At 43.8% G+C, this 19,702-nt stretch overlaps 1 protein-coding gene across 1 annotated transcript in view; it reads right to left on the bottom strand.

Annotated features, from left to right (window-relative positions):
• Nucleotides 1-287: 287 nt before the first annotated feature.
• Nucleotides 288-19,702, bottom strand: part of LOC121287633 (PDZ domain-containing protein GIPC3-like) — a 74,156-nt gene continuing 54,741 nt past the window's right edge. The window contains exons 4-6 of the mRNA XM_041205566.1: nt 17,789-17,901; nt 10,293-10,374; nt 288-439 (exon numbers count right to left, since the gene is read on the bottom strand). Of these exons, the coding sequence (XP_041061500.1) occupies nt 288-439; nt 10,293-10,374; nt 17,789-17,901 (347 nt within the window). The remainder of the gene's footprint in view (nt 440-10,292; nt 10,375-17,788; nt 17,902-19,702) is intronic.

Below are 19,702 nucleotides of genomic sequence, written 5' to 3'. Positions count from 1 at the left end.
ACTTGCAGGATGAAAGCTTCAATAGCTTTTTTCAGCAATACTCAAGTTCTGTACTACCAGGCGACTATATCTTTATTCTTACTCAATGTATTTACTCAACGTATTTACTAACAGCACACTTACATTCTTTTTCAATCGCTATGTAAGTACAGAAATAATGGTCTAGATATTAGTTTGCTTTAAGCTAGATTTATTAAACTCACCTACTCCTGAAAAGTAATGAAAAAGTTGTGATGTTAGACTACAGCCACAGTTGGGTGTATTTCACACGTAAGGAACTGCTTATGCTAGATTCGGCCATTCTTGGCATCTCCTATTGCTCCCCACACATCAAAAACAAATTCATCTGGAAAAGCAAAATCACCAAGGACTGAGTCCAATGCTTCTGCAAACTCATCTGGATTCTTCTTATCTTTTCCAGTTTCCACCATTGTTGCAGCTGGATGGAAGAAGAATGAAGACAAGGAGTAATTTGTTACATATTGCGGACGCAATTGCATTTTACATCTTTTCTGAACACTTAGAAACTTATACGTACTGAAGAGAAGCTTAATACATTGCAACTGGTCAATGATAAGTTTATGTAAGTTTTTTTTTTAAATTACTTTTACAATTATAGAGCAATAGTTAAGATTCCTTAGCAATAGCTGGAATCCAAAACACGCAGTTATGATTTTATTAGATTTGAGAGGTTTAAAGGTCATAAGTGGTTTCAAAAGTTTTAATGCATCATAGATGTAATATCAACAATTTGTTCAAAATAAGAGTCTCATTGTTATCTGTCTACTGCCAGAATAGCAACAGGTCCTCCAGTGGGCTAACATATGATCAGTTCGCTGTTAGTATCAAAACGAACTATAGCAATATTTATTCTAGGCTCCACCTTTTGAAGGACCATTCAGGTTTATGTATTGTTGCAGACTTTTAAGGACATTTAAAAAATAATCTAACATTCAATCTGATGAAGAACCATGTACAAGTTTCAAACTGGCTGCATTAGATGGGCAATTAGCAGCCATGGTTAGACAAGCAATATGAAGTGCCTAAACTTGCTATAGGGCAGAATTTTATGGGCCCCTGCCAGCGAGTTTGCAGGCAGAGGGGGGCTCATAAAATTCTCCTTGTGCCTTTTTCGCCAGTGACCTGCCTGTCCTTGACCTGGTAGCGACTTAGTGGGGGCGAGCGAGGCTTAGGGAGACTTGCCTGCCCTCAGCCCACATGAGGCCCTAAATGGCCAATTACTGGGCACTTAGGGGCTTCTTCCCACCCAGTGCAATTTTTAGGCTGGCAAGCAGGAGGTTAGGGATCGGGATAATCCTGGCAGGTTAGCCTGACTGACCCCACCTCCCACGTTTCCCCTCGCCCCTGGTCCTTGTTACCCAGCCCCGCCTCTCCCCCACCCCCCCCCCCACCCATTCTCCCCAACTCTGGGACCTCCTCTCCTGGCCCACCTGGAGACTCCAGAAGCACCGGCATCCTGGACTCCCAGCACATTGTTCTATCGGACTTGGTGTAGTCCCATTCCCGGTGGCACTTCTGGGACTACAGAGCTGCTGGCCAGTCAGATTGGCCAGCGGCTCTCAGACAAGAGTTTCTCCCCAGAAAGGGGCAGAAGGTCCACCTCCAGCCAATTAATGCTCCAGAGTATTACATAGCTGCGGGACAGAAGTCAGGAGGGGGAGAGGGGGGTGGGTGCATTGCTTGCCAACTTTTTTGGTGGCAGGATGAGAAACCCCACCATTCAAAAAAATCTGCCCGTGATAGCTATCATTAAAATAGGACCTCTATGGAGTTGAATGGAGTGGGATTCTGGCTTTCCTAGTATTATCAGTATTCTTTTTAAGTTTTAAGATCCAAGAATTGTGAGCTCTTGTGTTACTTAGAAACAGTAGAGCTGAGTCAACAGTAGATGCATGCATCACCCAAAATTGTTTCTGTCAGCTATAGTTGCCCTCAGCAGTCTGTCAGTCAGTCGTACTCCTGACTCTGAATCAGAGACTGAATTTCAGTCTCTCTCCAAAACTTAAAAACAAGATCTAGTCTAGTAGTTTAGTGCAGTATTCAGGAAATGGAGGTGCTCTTTTTAGATGAGACGTTAAACTGAGGCCCAGTCTCCCCTTTCAGTTGGACGTACGAACAATGTGGCACTGTTTGAAGAGAAGAAAGGGAGTTCCTTTCAGAGTCTTGGGCATCACTTAGCTCAAAACAAACATCACTGAAACAGATTATCTGGTCGATACCCCATTGCTGTTCGCGAGAGCTTGCTGTGAGTAAATTGGCTGCTGTGTCTCCTATCAGTGACTGCACTTCACAAGTAACCTAATGGCTGGAAAGCACTTTGAGACATCCCTGAGGCTGTGAACAAGACTCTATAAATACAAGGCTTTCTTAATTCTTTCATACTTCTTAGCCAGTTCTCTAATTACTGGAATATCCAACCTCAGCAGAGTGTGGAATATTACTGATTGCATTGGAACCCTTTTCCTCTGCCCACCTGAACCATCCAGATTGGTGATTTAGATTTCAGGGATTGCCTGTGTTCTTTCTATAGTGAGACTAGGAACGGTGTTTAGGGCTTGGGTGATCCTCAGTGACATTCAATGCCTAGAAAATTGCTACCAACTGAGAATACAACAAGAAAGAAATCGGACATGTAGGACACCAATATACTAGCAGGAAAACAAAGATATGGACCATTACTGTGTCACACAGGTCAATATATTATTGCCAGGTTGCACTGATTACACTGTGCCATTTCAGAATCATTTAAAGACCACCATAGATAAAAACTCCTTAACTACTGGGTCACCATAGAAATATGATTACTGGTGAACCACAGCATGTAAATAGATATTATTTAGCATCCAGATTTGCTAAATCATTCTCCCTCAGTTGTAAGTCCCAGGCAATCCAAAATTACTCTGCCCTGTGGTAATGAATGTGCACAAAGCCTAGTTTATGGACACAGCCTTCAGTACACAGTGTTTAGGATGGAATTAAATAGTAAAAAATATCTCGCGTGCAGGCATCCCAACACACTGAAGAAGAACAGCCAAGTTCAAATGAAAATCGCACCACAGTTAGGATCATTCTATCCAATTTGTCCCAATTGATTCTTAGATTTACTTCCAAATCCGCATTCCAAACCATGTTAATCAATAGTCTTTCTTTAGGAATGCAGCAGAGCAACTTGGTTCATGAGCATCTTTGTGAACAACTGCATTTACTGCATGCCCATTCACAGTCATCCTCTAAATGGCCTTTCAGTTCCTGTGCAAGTAAAAGAATAAAAAATGGCGCGCTAACAGCTATTTCTCATGTTGAAAGTTTCTACCAGTGAGACATGGATCAAAGGAATTCGAAGACCTATGATTCCTAACTTGGTAAAGTATGGATCAGGAGTCAACACGACATTGAGATAAAAACAAAAAACTGCGGATGCTGGAAATCCAGATCCAGGACATTATTGGCTGTCAGAAAACTGTCTGGGTTTTTCTCTGTGCATTAGCCAGCAATGAACCAGACAGAAGATGTCAGTATGCCTCATTGGGCTTTCTTTAATTTATTATTCTAACTGGTATAGAATCATATAGAGAGTGACACAACACAGGAGGAAGCCTGTGCTGCCTCTTTGGTTGAGCTATCCAATTAATGTAATTTATTATCCTGTCATTTTTGTCCCTTCAAGTGTTTATCCAATTACCTTTCGAAAGTCACTGTTGAATCTGTTTCTGTCCCTCACTTGAGTTGAAGTCCAGCCTTAGAGAGCTGCTGACCAGTCTGATTGACCGGCAGCTCTGTGACCCCAGGAACCCAGTGGTAGAATCCCCAGATTCTAAGTCCCAGAGTCCAGGACCAGGTCAGTGCAGGTGGACTCATGCTGAGGGGGGGTGAGGCCAACAGGGAGTGGGGAGTATGGAGAAGGGAGGGGGAGTCTTAATTGAGAAGCCAAGGGGAGAGACTGAACCAGCAAGGGCGGGGGGGCGGTGGTGTCAGACCTTAGAGTAGGACACCCTATGTGGAAAGGAGGCCCTTGAGGGAAGCATCACCCCTTCTCACTCAAGGCCCAAGCAGGGTGACCTATTCAGCTCCCTCTGCCTTTGAACCTCTCCCACCCGGCCTCAAAATGAGACTGGGTGGGAAGTGGCCACCCGCCTGGCCATTTAAGGGCCTCAATTTGGGTCAGGATGCCTTTCCCCTGTGTAATTACAGACAAATCGGTGGCATCAGGAGGGTAGCAGGGTCTTCTGTCTGCAAACCCACCGGCAGGGGACTGTAAATTCCTGTCCGAAGTATAATTATTCGATAAATCCGCCGTTTTCCTTATTTTCATTTTCCCCGGTTGTTTTGAATTCACATTAGGGATAGGTGTTCATTGAGGAGGATCTTCCGGTCGGCGGGAAGGGGCGGGGCCCACTCGCCGACGAGTAAAATGACGCGGGTTGACGTCGGGTGGAACTCCCAATGTCACCCCGCGTCATTTCCATTTTGCAGGTCGACAGGGGCACACCCGAGTCAGCTGTGTGCCCGCCGACCTGTCGACAACCCATTGAGGCCGTTTAAAAAGTAACTAAGCTCATTAACGGACCTGCCCGTCCAACCTTAGGGCTAGGGGGCAGGCTGGGAGCCCTGGCGAGCTTAAGGAAAAGCACAAAAATTCATCCACGGGCGGGATGAGGTTTCAAGAGGGTTTTTAAATATTTAATAAAGCTTTCAGTAAAAGTGGTGGACATCTCCCATCTCCCAACTCGTGACCGTGTCACACGAGGGGACATATCAGGGAAAGGTTGCTATCGTTTCTTGAACATTTTTAAATTTGGAACCGATCGCCCTGAGGCAGCACTTAGCACTCCCAGCTGAGGGAATCCCCCACCCCCCACCCCCCCACCCCCAATCGCGTGGCTGTCACGCTGGGTGAGCCTTAATTGGCCCGCCCAGCTAAAATGGCGGCACTCCCCCGATTTGGGGCACACCTGACCGCGCCTGCTCCTGCACTCACCGCCAACCCCCCTCCTCCCCCACCCAGCCAACAGGGGGAAAGGTTTTCCCATTATCTCCTAATAAAATTGAAAACATTTTGTTTCAATTACGAAGATACTTTGGAGAGGTTGGGATTGTTCTCCTTGGAGAGAAGAAGGCTAAGAGGAGATTTGATAGAGACGTTCAAAATCATGAGGGGGGCTGGACAGAGTAGATAGGGAGAAGCTGTTCTCTTTTGTAAAAGGATCGAGAACGAGGGGGCACAGATTTAAAGTGATTTGCAAAAGAAGCAAGTGTGAAGTGGGAAAAAACCTTTTCACACAGCGAGTGGCTCGGGTTTGGAATGCACCGCCTGGAAGTGTGGTGGAGGCAGGTTCAGTTGTGGCATTCAAGAGGGAATTAGGTGATTATCTGAATAGAAACCTCGTGCAGGGCTGCTGGGAATAGGCAGGGCAATGGCACTAGGTCATAATGCTGATTTGGAGAGCCCATGCAGACATGATGGGCTGTTGAATTTCTGTGATTCTGCGTTGAACTGATAACCCTCTGAAGCAATTTCCCCTCTAATTTTTTTTCACTGTATGCTGCCTGTTCGTTCCAGTGACTTTACTTTTAACCCCTTTTGCACAGCTGAGCAGTGTCTTAAAGCAGACACAGCTTGCGAGCAGACTGAGCAGCACCTCCTGAGTTGCCACACAGCTTACAGGGAACATCACTTGCAAGTTTCTTTGTGTGTTCCTTTTTTTGCAGTTCCAACTACCCTCCATATCTTTCTTTGCTGTTCCTTATACCTCTCCCAGTTATTTGAACTTATATATGTTGTTTCCTTCAGTTTTACGCTAGCTGCCACCTCTTTATTTAACCATGGCTCCTTTATTTGGTCGTTAGATCTCTTTTCCCTCAGAGGAGTATAGTGGTTGTGCATTAAGCTAACTTCTTTTTTGAATATTTTCCCATTGTTCATCAGGAGTTTAACCCGATAACAGATTTGACCAGTTTACCGTCTCATCCCATCAAAGTTCACCAAATTCTAGAATCTTAGTAACAGTGTTAAGTTTCTTCGATTCAAAACTAACATTGAAATTGTGCTTATTATCATCATTGTCAGATAAATGTACGTTTACTGTTAGAATATAATTAATGCTGGTTCGTTACTCGTTACTAAATCTGCTATGGCCTGTCCTCTTATTGCTTCTAGAACCTATTGCTCTAGATAACTGTCTTGAATAAACTCAAGGAATTCACCCCTTTTCTGACTTGGGCTACTCTGCTCTTCCCAGTCCAAATGAAAATTAAGATCTTCCATTAAAACAACTTTGCTTTCGTCACAAGACTCTCTAATCTCTGAATTAGGATGTATGTTACCATTTCTTCATGATCGTTGGACTAAAAGCCTGGAATCCCTATCTAACACCATTACTGGAGCATCATTACCACAGGTGCAGCTGCACTTCAAGGAGAAGACACATCAGCAGCTCCTTGGGCCAAAGAAGGCTGGACAATAAACACAATCTTGGCTGAATCGCTCACATCCCAAGAACAAATCAATAAAAAAGCACCAGGTCATTCCCCACATCAACCTGTTGCCCACAGGCAGCATTGAGTTAACACATTCCATGGGAGATACAGGAAAACTAACAAGAATGGTGACCAAATGCTGCTCTCACTTAGCTCAGAATACAACACATTATAATCTTGTCATTGAAGGGGATACATTCTGGCCTAGTGATTGAAAAAACACCAAACACCGCAATGAAACATCTGTATACTTTTGTTTTGATTGTCAGCGGTGAATGTCAGGTGGATAGCATGGGTAATGGATGTACAAAATTTATTTTATAACTGCACCCCTGGTAGAGAATAACTAATCATCAGATTGTTGGGTCAAGTTAAGAAGTTGAGCATGCTCAGCCATGGGAAATTATGCTGTGTTTGCTTTTTATCAGTTAGGATTATTGTTCCTTTCTTCCATAGTTTGACAATGTCCATAAGAAGTACAATTGGAATCAGGCAATTAAGCTGAATTTCCCAAAGGAGCTTCCCTTAGAACCCTTGTCAACAGCTGTCACAATGAATAGCGAGTTTCCATTTGCTTTAATTGGACATCGGACTCCAAGCTCAGGAGCCAAAGGGCAGTGATCTAAATTACTGTGCTCTCAGTCAAAGCTGATATATATGCTCGGTAGAATATCTGCCTTATAAAGGAAGACTTTTCTGCAGAGCAGCATTCTGTAACTTGAGACACTGGATGAAAGAAAAGCATCTGAATATAACTGAGGGCTGGAAAATGGACAAATGTGAATGATCTGGAAGATTTATTGGTCTCTTAAAAGAACAAAAAACATGGCATATTGTTATTTCTATCACACACAGCCAGCAAACTGCAATCCCTTCCAGTAAATATCTTGCTAACTCTATGGCACATCTTCTACATTATTACAGATATGCAGTTTATAAGATTGCTATCTCTCATTTTGTTATATTTTGAGGTTGTCTCTTTAAGTTAAGGTAAAATGGAAGAATGAAAGGGGTCATGTGACCTGTTCTGCATTCTGCTAATAACAAACCTGAGTGGTTTGATTGTTCGATGTTAAAGGGAGGCCCAGGTTGTTTTACTGAGAAGAAGAGGCAAGATATTCACACGTGGAAACAATGGCCCGGGCAGTTCTGCTGATGGTAGATAGACTGTTAAGCTTGAATTTTCACCAGACGCAGAGGCTCTTCATCTTAGCAAAAATGGCAGCACAAGTCCAGAAGTCCTGCCTCTGACACCAGCCCCTGCCATTTTCACAGGGAAGGAATGGGAGCAGGTTCTTAGTTGCACATCTGTGGTTCACGGAGACAACTGCGCATGTTAAAGTGCAGCTGCCTCAGTCAGATCTGATTTTCATCAATGGGATTCCCATAACATGACTTTTACACTTTAGACATGGTAGGAAAAGGTCTTTACCTGCCAGAGTTCTTTGGAAATGTTGGATACAGTCCGGGGACACCTTTGGGAGAGGTCAAGTGACCTCTGGGAGAGGTCAGGTGCTCTTTGGGATTGTTAAAAGTAAACATGAATGTGCATAAACTCATTGGAACTGTCAGAGATCTGTCAAGAGAACTGTCAAGCTGTCAAGAGATTTAGATCTCCTGCCCTTTAGATACTTGAAAAAATTGTCTGCAGTTTAAAAAAAACATTTCTTGCTATTTCACTCTACCTGTTGACTTAAGCATAGGGCTACCATTCTAGGATTTGTGCTGCATGATTGATTTCACAACCTTTCATTATCACAGTGGGGTGCCTGTCAGTTCGCAGTTTGATTGACAGCTCCAAGTGGTTCTAAACTCTTTGAAGAGGGGCTGTGAATAGAAATGCTTGTTTTTATAAGGGATTAAAGGAAGTTAAAAGTAGTGAATAGGTTTTTATCAATTAGAGTCCTTTTTTGTGAATTCATAAATAGACACTTAAGAACTTTATTTAATCTCAGCATGGCCTTTGAGGTCAGCCCATGGTGGATACTGGGTGAGTTGGAATGTTGGGTGTAAGGGCAAAGTATGGTGAAGGGGACAGAGGTTGACATGAGTTGGCACTAAGTTGGCAAATGGACTATAAAGGGCCATGGGGGTGAATAGAGGGGCATAAGTTGACATTAGAGCTATAAAGAACCATGGAGGTTTGTGGGGGGCAGGTTGGCATGGCAGGTATGAGGAGACATGGGGAGGGAAGGGGCATGAGGTGACATGCGTTGGCATGGATGGGGCATGGGGAAGGTTTGGGAGGTGAGAGGGTGTAAGTGGTGAGGGCTGGCAGGCTTTATTCATTCTTTTCATAGCTTTGACAAAGTGTTGGAGTCTGGAGGCCGGTCTTTCACCCAGACTGCCTCCTCACCCAGCATCCTCCAATCTCTTTCCGGGCTCACCTACCACAATGCCCATTTTCAGCAGTCCCCTCGGACCAAACATCTGAACTTCTGGGGATATTTTTCCTGGATTAGGTCTGCACCCTGTCCCAGGAGCAAAAATTCAGGCATTAGCCTCCAGGTTCCATGGAGATGTTGGGAATGTTAGGTTTTGTAAATAATTATACTTTAAAATGTCTATTTAATTACAAGATAAATTAATTTGGGGGTCTACGGGATAGCTAATTATTATTTCCACCTGGATACAAGGCCCATATTATTCACATTGCCATGGAGATGGGCTTTGAGACGGTAAGAATCCATAGGAAGCCATTGTAAGATCGGGTTGTAGGTTTTCCTAGTCACTGAACTTCACAAACATGGTCAGTCTGCAAGAATCCGAGAGAGAGAGACAGAAGCAACAAAGTCTCTATTGTTCAGCACACAAAACCATTAGTCGAAACTTGTACTCAGATTGAAGATATCAACGTTGTGACGGTTTAAACATAACTGGAAGATTCGCCTAACTTTATCTAGAGGGTGGGATCTCCAGGGAGATCTGTAAATTTCGGTTTGAGGATTAGAAATTATTCGGATGGATAAGGGAAAAAGGAGCTGTAAATTGCTTTGCACTGGTTCCCGGGAGAAAGGACTGCCTATGTAAGAGGCAGAGTAAAGTATAACCATGGAAGGAGATTTTCTGTCATTTTAAATAATCGTTTGGTAGTACAGAACTTGAGCATAGCTGAAAAAAGAGAGACATTTTTTGTCAAAGCTTTTGGTCTTGCACTTTTCAGGACAATTTACAACCATGCCAAATGTAAAGGGAACAACAATTTATACTGTATGAGAAGAGAGTACTGATTAGATGGAAAATGGACTCTGATTGGTAGAGATGTTGCCATGGAGAATGCACCAGTTGATGGTTACTAACAGTTAAATGCCAAGCTTTTATTTTGAAATTTAAACCAGGCAGCTTGACTAATTGGTCAAGGTGTGGCCAAGGAATAAACCAGCGAATGGCTGGCACTTATTTTTTTTAGAAATAGACGACATTCAGTTTTGTTGAGAACAATATCCAATTGCAATTTGATTGATATTTGCAATGAATGGATTTCAGAAAGAATTTTGACGGCCTCTTGTTATTTACCAGTAAAGAAATCATTATCCTGCCAACAATTTGGGAATTAATTCGAAGATCTGGAGAAAATAGTGTTTGCTAATGATGAGGGCTGTTTTTCACTTTAGTCATTTCCTCATAGTTTTGACAAAGTGCCGGAACCCAGAGGTCGGCCTCTCACCCAGGTCATTATCAGCAAAACTATTTTCTCCAGATCTTCAAACAAACTTTTTCCAATGAGAAGTCCACAATAAAAATAATCAGTTTCATGCATTTGGTAAACTCATTTTATTTAGTAGAAGACTCACCTAACTCTGTGTCTCTGATGCCCATGTAACTTTCCAGTAAATCATCCACCTTTTTAGTTGCTCGTTCTTCAAACTCTGTTGGCTAAAGAAATAGAAACCTTGATTCTTTCCAAAATCAAGAAAATGAATGGATTCCTTTTGAAACCACAAAGCACATTGGGGTCAGATTTTCCTGTGTACTCGGGGAAACCTAACCTGCGCACTTTTGCACTTTCCGAAATGCACACCCGATTGATATGTGACTTTGCCCAGGAATTTTGTCTTTTCACACAAGGCGTAAGATTCACAGTGCATTTTGCAAGTCATGATGGAGTGCGTGAGAAGTATGGCCATGGAGGTGGGCCATTTAGAAGGCTCTCCTTGGTTCTCCAATACATCACCCAGCTCTCAACATTGTTTAAAAGCCGCCAAATCTCAGCCCTCACCTCCCCAACCCTCCCATCCATTCCCTTCCCCCAAAGATCATTCATGCCAACTCCATGATATCTCCATGCCACTTCCATGCACCCCCCATTTACCCTCCATGGTCACTCACCCAGTATCCACTATGTACAGTGCTCAGGAGGCATGCAATGGCAGTTGAATTATTTTAAAATCACTGGAAAAAGTTAAATATGTAACAATCTATTAAGATCCTGAATTCAAACCCACTATCATCGATACTCGAAAGAGAAAAAAACTTATTCCAATGTAAAATAAACTGTAATCCTTTAAGTGACTTTTAGGTTTATAAACAAATAAGAAATCACATTAAATGCATATTCTGTTAGTATAGCTTATTTAAAGTGCCAGTTATTCTTGGGTTAATAGACTATCTGCTGAGCTGAGGCTATTATTAGCTTTTGAAACTTAGGCAAACATTCATAATAGCCATAGCTATCATAACACAAGCTTCCAGCTATAGTCCCTGAAACTGACAGAAAAGCATGGTGTCCCATCTCCATTTCAAAGCAGAGTGCTTGTCAGTTAATGGAGAGGAGCAGGTACAGGTTCTTTTTTCAACTTTCAAAAGCAGTTTTTATCAAAGCCAGGTCAGTTGATTTAATTCACAGCACAAAACATGACAAGACATATTAAAAAATATTTTTCATGCATCATGGCACTTTCTTCAATTGAAAAAGTACTGTAACACATGCAACACTTACATAATGATGGTCAATCTAACAGTCAACTTACCTTTTCAGGATATATCCCTATGACACAACATTATAAATACATCTACATCTCAATACAGTATCAAATAGTGACATTTGAAGGTGTCAAAACATTTTGCATTTGCTTTTCAGAATGTTCCCATCTCCTCAGCAGACTTGCCCCAGTGGTGACAAACTCTCCAAGGAGGTGTGATTTCTTAGGGCCTCCCAAACTTGCACAGCACATGAAAATTGTACGCAGGAGGAAATGCAATTTTCCTGACGTTCTCATAATGGGGACCCCAACATCAGAAGAGGTGCAAGTGTGTTTAGCACCCAAGGCCTTGCTGACCCATGAAAAGGCCACACAAAAATGATGTGGGGTTGAGAAGGCAGAGGAAGCAAAAAAAAAAGCTCAGCATTTCACGACTCAATTCGCACCTCCATCGGGAGAAGAAAATTCAGCCCTTAGTGTTACATCATCTTATTTTTCTATTGCTGGGGGACATATGGTGAAGCACAGTGATGTAAGATGATATTTATCCAAGAAAACCTTGACCAGCTCTGCTACCTGATGTACATTAACCCTGAAGACAACAGTGAAGCCAGTTCTGGTCTATTCACCTGTTTACATCCACAAGTGAGGCAGTAGCAGTAATTTGACAGGATTTGCCTCAGTCTCCAGGGGGCCATCAGTTTCAAGGGGAGTGATGGCTGTTTCCTGTCACACACAAATCCTGCCTGAAGTATATGTGGGGGCTGTCTGTGTACTTAAAAAGGGGTGGGGAAGGACAGTGTGCCTTTTTCCTACTGATGAATACGCTGACCACCATAGAGCAAATTTGGCAGAAGTGCCAGATAAACAGTGTAACAGCCATTGAGAGCATTTCTTTGAGTTTTCAGTGAACCTCCGGAGGAGATCCGGAGGCACTTGTGGAAATTTCAGGAAAAGGTCCCCAACATATCCATGAAAACCTGTCAGGAACAAAGTCTGGAGTAGGCCTCACCTTAAAGGCCCACAGGTTTTCCAGCTATTTTAGACCTTTTAAAAGCCTTCCCATTATGTTTATTTTAACTGCCAGAACTCGGGCTTTTGTTTGTCTATGGGAGTTATGATTACTTTTTTCTCCTCAAGCTCCATAATTTAGCACTAGAGGGTTTGCCAATGGAGATCCTTCATACTGATATGCTCGGAGGAGGAGGAGAAGCTCCAGAGGGATATCATACACATCAGGCTATTTGAGAGGCACTCCAGGTCTTCCAGCTGGTATCTCTGCAGGGGAAGGTGAAAAATCTCAAATATTGTGTTGATGGATAGTTTTCTTCACAAGGAAGATTTTGCCAGTGGAGCCCTTGTGCTATCACAATGAGATGTGACTAGCTGTACTGCTGGAAGGTTCTACAAAATCATCCAGAATCATAGCATCCATGCTTTACATGGCACTGGATGAAGGAAGGTATGTCAGGGTGATTAGAAGCCAACATTGCCTATTTGACTGCACCTGCCAAGATGTCATCAACCATTTCCATAAAAAACCTAACCAGCAATGACCATAGGAACCCGTCTCCTGGTAGCCTGGGTCAACAGGGAAGCAGGTGTTAAACTGTGCCCTCTGCTGTAAGGGTGCTTGCAACTACTATGCAAGTTGTGTATAGAGACAGGCTGTAATGGTTCGTTGTGGCCTGAGACTTGGTGGTACCTTTTTGTAAGCATGCTGCTGACCACTGGGATGGTGCTGTGGATAGGTACAAAGGACAAGACACCTAGCAGTAGCTCATATAGCACTAGCTCGACAACCAACAAAGTGGGGGAAACAAGTGCTGCGTGCTCCATTTGTCTACTGTCTCATGCATACACTGAGCAGTATTCCCCATCTCTTCAGCTTTACTGAGGCTGGAATCGCCCCAGATTTGCACTAAGTGCAGTAGCGGGCAGGAAAAAGGACGTCTTAGTGTCGGCCACAATGGCAGCTTTTCAGGCCGTATCACCCCAATCCCACCTCCTTAATCGTGCATTCCCGGAAAACATACCGTTTCGCTGGCGAGCAGCCTCTGATTCACCCGGCACGACGTCACCGCTTCCTCACACTGGGCACCATATTTCAAGTTCAGCAGCGAATACGTTCCTCAGCGCTTCCAGCCCAGGACTGCTGCACAGGAGACATGGCCCCGAAAGGCAAGGAGACTGCAGCCCCCAATTCAGTGATGTGTCCCTGGGGCACCTTTTGGACACAGTGGAAGCCCACTGTGATGTCTTCTACCCCTGATCTGGGCAAAGACTAGCATGCAAAGTGACAAATCCAGCATGGGAGGTGGTGGCAGTGATGGTCAGTGCCAACGCCCTGCAAAAGAGGACAGCCACCCAGTGCTGAAAGAGGGTGAACGATCTCCTCTATTCCGCCAGGATAAGTCACTCTTGTCATCACTCTCAACTCATACACTCATAAACCCATCACACATCAACAGGGATCTCATTCACCACCAGTTTAAGGGCCATCACCATTCACTCTCTCACACACATTTTTATGGTCCTCAGCCCATCCATGGAACCATTGACCATCCACACACGCCAGGCACACATCACCTGGCCTGACAGGTGCCCTGCTTATTATCTCTCCATCTGTATTCATGCAGGACAAGCTGGCACACAACAAAAGGGGGAGGTCACAGACTAGTGGAGAAATGCCTGAAATCAAGGTCCTCACGGACTGAGAACAGAGTCAATTCAGCTGGCTGGCAAAGAACTGGATCCCACATAAACTCCATTCCAACCCAGGCCCTCCACTGAGCCCCATGACCTCTCACACCCTCCATGCTAACCAATGCCCCTCCACGCAACCCAATGGCCCCTTATACACTCCATGCCAAACAAAGAACCTTCACTCACCATCCATGGCTCTTTATAGCCCTTATTCCAACCAATACCCCCCAATACCATCCTTTGTCTTTACACCCTCCATACCAACTCACCCAGTATCCACCATGGGCACACCTCAGGACCCTTGCTGAGATTAAATGAAATAAAGCTCTTAAGTGTCTATTGGTGAATTTACTATTTAAAAAGAACCCCAATAGATTAAAACCATTTCACTAAATTTAACTCCCTTCAACTACTTTATCTTTTGTAAAAACAAGCATTTGTATTCATAGCCCTAATTCAAAGACTTCATAAACACTTGGAGCTGTCAAGCAAACTGTGAACTGACAGTCACCTCACTGTAATAATGATAGGTTGTGAAATCAGCCATGCAGTACAAATCCTATAATGACAACCCTCATGCTTATGTGAACAGATAGAGTGAAATAGCAGGCACGGATTTTCTTTTCAATTTGCAGTTTTTCAAAAATTTAAAGGTCAGGAGATTTAAATATTTTGATAGCTTGACAGTTTCCTCAACAAATTTACTGTTCTCTTGACAGCTTAACTCTTCCAATCAGCTTGACAGTTCCAATGAATTTATCAACTTTTTACACACATTTATATCTAATTTTAACAATCCCAAAGGGCACTTGATCTCTCCCAAAGGACATCTTATCTCTGCCAAAGGGCACCATTTCTCTTCCAGATGTGTCCTTGGACCTATCCAAAAGGGTACCCTACCTCTCCAAATAACTCTGGCAGATTTAGACCTTCTCTTGAAAGGTCTAAAGCCCAAAGGTCATATTTTGGACAGCCCTCTAGTAAAAATTGGATCTGACTGAAGGCACCTGCACATTAACATGTGCAGCTGCCTCTGTGGAGCACAGATGTGCAAACTACAACCCTCCCCCGGTTCACCCCCAGTGAAAATTGTGGGCACCGGGTTCAGGACTTCCGGATTCGGGCCTCTGGTGCCATTTTCTATAAGCCAAAGACCCTTTCCATCACAGTGAAAATCCAAGCCTTCATTTCCTGGCTGCACATTTTCTTAGACACCCGCTTCTTTTGATCCTTACAGCCTTACAGGCTGAAAAGAAAAGTTCCCTGCAAGCAACCATTTAATGCTATGTTGCTAACTCTGACTTTTATGCCCCTTTTTGGGCAACTTTCTAGGTGCAGGTTCAATCCAGGCCAGAAACCTGCTCTGTTCATGAAGCTATCTTGGGAGCTGTAACAGTTTTGGGTTTTGCTGATTCATGCAAGTGAAAAGCTCGCAGTATTACTGTCTCACCACTTCACTGCCAGCACAGGACTCGAACATTCACCCTAGAGTATTACTGAAAAGAATTGCATGAAGCCTATTGCAAACATGCCATGACCCTGGGAGTGGGAATTTGCTCCATTAAACATTAACAAATACAGCAGTTCCCAATTTATTCATCACAAAATCTAAAATAGAAGATACAGAGCTGGCCTTTACAAGCCTCAAATTAGGCAGGCCACCCCCTGCCCCGGTCTTATATAAAACAGTTGTTACAGCATCGGCTTGGCCATCTGACATCATCCTGCCCATCTCCAATAATATGGAAGGTGAGAGGGTTCCAAAATCAGAAGCCTGTTCATTCTTTCAAAAACAAAACAAGAAACAAACTATTGAACTTGTTAAGAAAGCCAATGGACTGTCATTTTTTTTTTCTGCCCACTCCATTTTCCAATAGTCGCACAGGAAAAACGCTGTGAGTGAGTTCAGCCAGGTATAACCAGGCAGCACAAGTGCAGATGGAAAGGTCAGCAAACAGGGTCATGGCTGCATATAGCAGCTGAATTTGGCTGTTAGTAGAATTCATTTTTTCAGTTTTTATAGGCTGACATTACAATTAAGGAGAAAGAGAGAGAGAAGGGGGTGGGGTGGGGGGGGTGGGTGGGGGAGGTGCGGAGGGTGGATGGAGTATTTAAATTGGTGGCCGGAATTGACTCCTGGTGCACAGTCTAACTCCTCTCCCACTGATGCCGAATGGGGCGTGGAGCCACCCTGCGTTCTAATTGGCTGACATTTCCAGCAGCCAGCGGCTAATTTGCCAGCATTCCCACCTGAACTGACGTACTGAAATGGCGGAGATGGGAGCAAGCTGACCACACACGTTCAGTTCCGCCTCCCTTCTCCCACTGGAAACCCTAAAATCCAACCCATTGTTTATGCAACTTTTTATGCAACTCATTTTTAAAATAGTGTATAACTCACTTGTATATCTGAACCCCTGCTCACCTGATTCCACTCCTATCTACCCAGTCGTAACTAGAGAATCATTTGCAATGGTTTCTCTTCCCACTCCCTTGGGAGTCCCTCCTTCTATTTCTCATCCACATGCTGCCATGTTCCACAAATATACTGACGACACCCAGCTCTTACCACAACCTCTGTTTGCTCGACATCCAGTATTGGATGAATAGACATTTCTTTCAACGATATATTGGGAAGGCCAAGCCTTTGCCTTCTGCCCCTAACACAAACTCCATTCCTTAACCACCAATTCTACCCTCCCTGCTGGCCACAGTGTGAAACTGAAGCAGACGATTCACAGCTTCAGCATCCGAATGACCCTGAAGTGAGAATTTGGCCCCAATCCTCTTCATTACAATGCCCACCTTTCATTTCTGTAACATTGCCCAAGTCTATCCCTGCCTTAGCTCACCTGCTGCTGAAACCTTTATCCGATTAGTATCTCTAGACTTGAATATTCCAATCCTTAACTGGCCTGCCTCCCACCTTGCACTCTCTGTCAACCTCCGCTCACCTAAAATTCTGCTGCCTGCCTCCTAACTCTCACCAAGTCCAGTTCACCCATCACCCTGTGCTTGCTGATCTACAATTGCTCACAGACTTGGATTTTAAGATCCTCATCCTTGGTTTCAAATCCATCCCATGGACACATCCCTCCGAGCATGCATCCTCCAACCTTGCAACCCCACTGGAAATCAATAATTCTCCCCTCTTCTGAATCCTCAATTTTCTTCACTCCACTATTGGTGGGCCCTACCTTAGCTACCTGGGCCCTAAGCTCTGGAATCCCTCTCTAAACTTTTCCACCTCTCTCTCTCTCTCTTTCATTAAGAGGCTCACCACCACCTTCTCAAGAGCAACTAGGGATGGGCAATAAATGCTGGCCCAGGCAGCGGAGACCACACGCCCAGAATGAATTAAAAAAAAAACGTTCCTTAAAACCTGTTTCCTTGACCAAGCTTTTGGTCACCAGTTCTAACATCACCTTACATGATTTTGTGTCAGATTTCATTTGATAATCTTTCCTTTGAAGAACCTTGGGATGTTTTGCTGTGTTAAAAAAATCATATCACAGAGAAAATGGAAAAGCAAGTGACCTAATTTAAACTTGAACTTAAGTTCTAGTTTTCACTGGAACTGCTGCGATTGAGGAAGTGGACATTTGTATTCATGTTTTATGAAGAAAAGTCCCAGCTGGTGAATAAAATCTAATGTTACTTACAGCCTCTTCCACAGTTGCAGCACCTTTTGACCTTAAACGCAAAGTTTCCCTTCCAGATCCAACTTTTCCCTCACCTGTAGACTTGCCACATTTTGTCCTCCGAGCAATCATGTCTGTAAAATTCAGATTAAAAAGTTATTAATAAACTAAACAGTGGCTCTGATTCAGTATCAAGACTCCCCGCTTCCTGTAAGGATTCCATCCCATTCTCTCAGTTCCTTCGCCTCTATCACATCTCTTCTGATGATGCCACTTTCAAAAACAGTTCCTCTGACATGTCCTCTTTCTTCCTTAACCGAGGTTTTCAACCCACGGTGGTTGACAGGGACCTTAACCATGTCCGGCCCATCTCCCACGCATCTGCCCTCACACCTTCCTCTCCCTCCCAGAATCATGATAGGATCCCCCTTGTCCTCACTTATCACCCCACCAGCCTCCGCATTCGAAAGATCATCCTCCACCATTTCCACCAACTCCAGCATGATGCCACCACCAAACACATCTTCCTTCACCACCCCCCCACCACCCCCAGCAGCATTCCGCAGGGATCGTTCCCTCCGGGACACCCTGGTCCACTCCTCCATCACCCCCTACTCCTCAAACCCCTCCCACAGGCACCTTCCCATGTAACTGCAGAAGGTGCAACACCTGCCCCTTTACTTCCCCTTTCCTCACCGTCCAAGGGCCCAAACACTATTTTCAAGTGAAGCAGCATTTCACTTGCACTTCCTTCAATTTAGTCTACTGCATTCGCTGCTCCCAATGCAGTTTCCTCTACATTGGAGATACCAAACGCAGACTGGGTGACCGCTTTGCAGAACACCTTCGATTTGTCTGCTAGCATTACCCAGACCTCCCTGTCGCTTGCCATTTCAACACTCCACCCTGCTCTCATGTCCACATGTCTGTCCTTGGCCTGCTGCAATGTTCCAGTGAAGCTCAACGCAAACTGAAGGAACAGCACCTCATCTTCCGACTAGGCACTTTACTGCCTTCCGGAATGAATATTGAGTTCAACAATTTTAGATCATGAACTCTCTCCTCCATCCAACCCCCTTTCCGATCCCCCTTTTTCGCAATAGTTTATATAGATTTTTCTTTTCCCACCTATTTCCATTATTTTTAAATGTATTTCCATCCATTGTTTTATCTCTATCTTTTAGCCTATTTCAATCCCTTCCCCCCACCCCACCCCCACTAGGGCTATCTGTACATTGCTCGTCCTGCTTTCTACCCTTATTGTCACCTATTAGTACATTCCTTAGATAATATCACCACCTTCAACACCTCTTTGTCCTTTTGTCTGTGACATCTTTTGGTTATCTCCACCTATCACTGGCCCTCTATCCAGCTCTACTTGTCCCACCCCCCCTTAAACCAGCTTATATTTCACCTCTCTTCTATTTTTACTTAGTTCTGTTGAAGAGTCATACGGACTTGAAACGTTAACTGTGTTCCTCTCTGCAGATGCTGTGAGACCTGCTGAGTTTTTTCCAGGTATTTTTATTTTTGTTTTTGTTTTGGATTTCCAGCATCTGCAGTTTTTTTGCTTTTAGTCCTAGAAATGTAGCAGATATAACACAGAGGTGGCTGTACATCCAATTCTGCCAGTATGGAGTCGATGGAAATTAAAAACAAGAGGTAAAATATGGGCTGCTGATTTGCCATTACCCATGTTACACAAAGTCAAGATTACCCCTAAGGCTTTTAAATGTATAAGTGCAGATTGAAGAGATCATAGAAAGACATAGAGGATCCTAGGTTCTTAGATGCAAGGAAATGATGTTGAAGTTATACAATACTAGTTACTCCACAGTTGTATTATTGCATCCAGTTCTGGATACCACATTACAGGAAAGATGTTAGCCATGGAAAGGCTTTGGTGAAGATTCACTAAATCATATTACACGTGGA

The sequence above is a fragment of the Carcharodon carcharias genome, chromosome 14 (genome assembly GCF_017639515.1).
Source record: "Carcharodon carcharias isolate sCarCar2 chromosome 14, sCarCar2.pri, whole genome shotgun sequence".
NCBI classification, from domain to species: Eukaryota; Metazoa; Chordata; class Chondrichthyes; order Lamniformes; family Lamnidae; genus Carcharodon; species Carcharodon carcharias.
The sequence above is the reverse complement of the archived record's forward strand: the minus strand, read 5'-3'. Positions and strand labels throughout refer to the sequence as shown.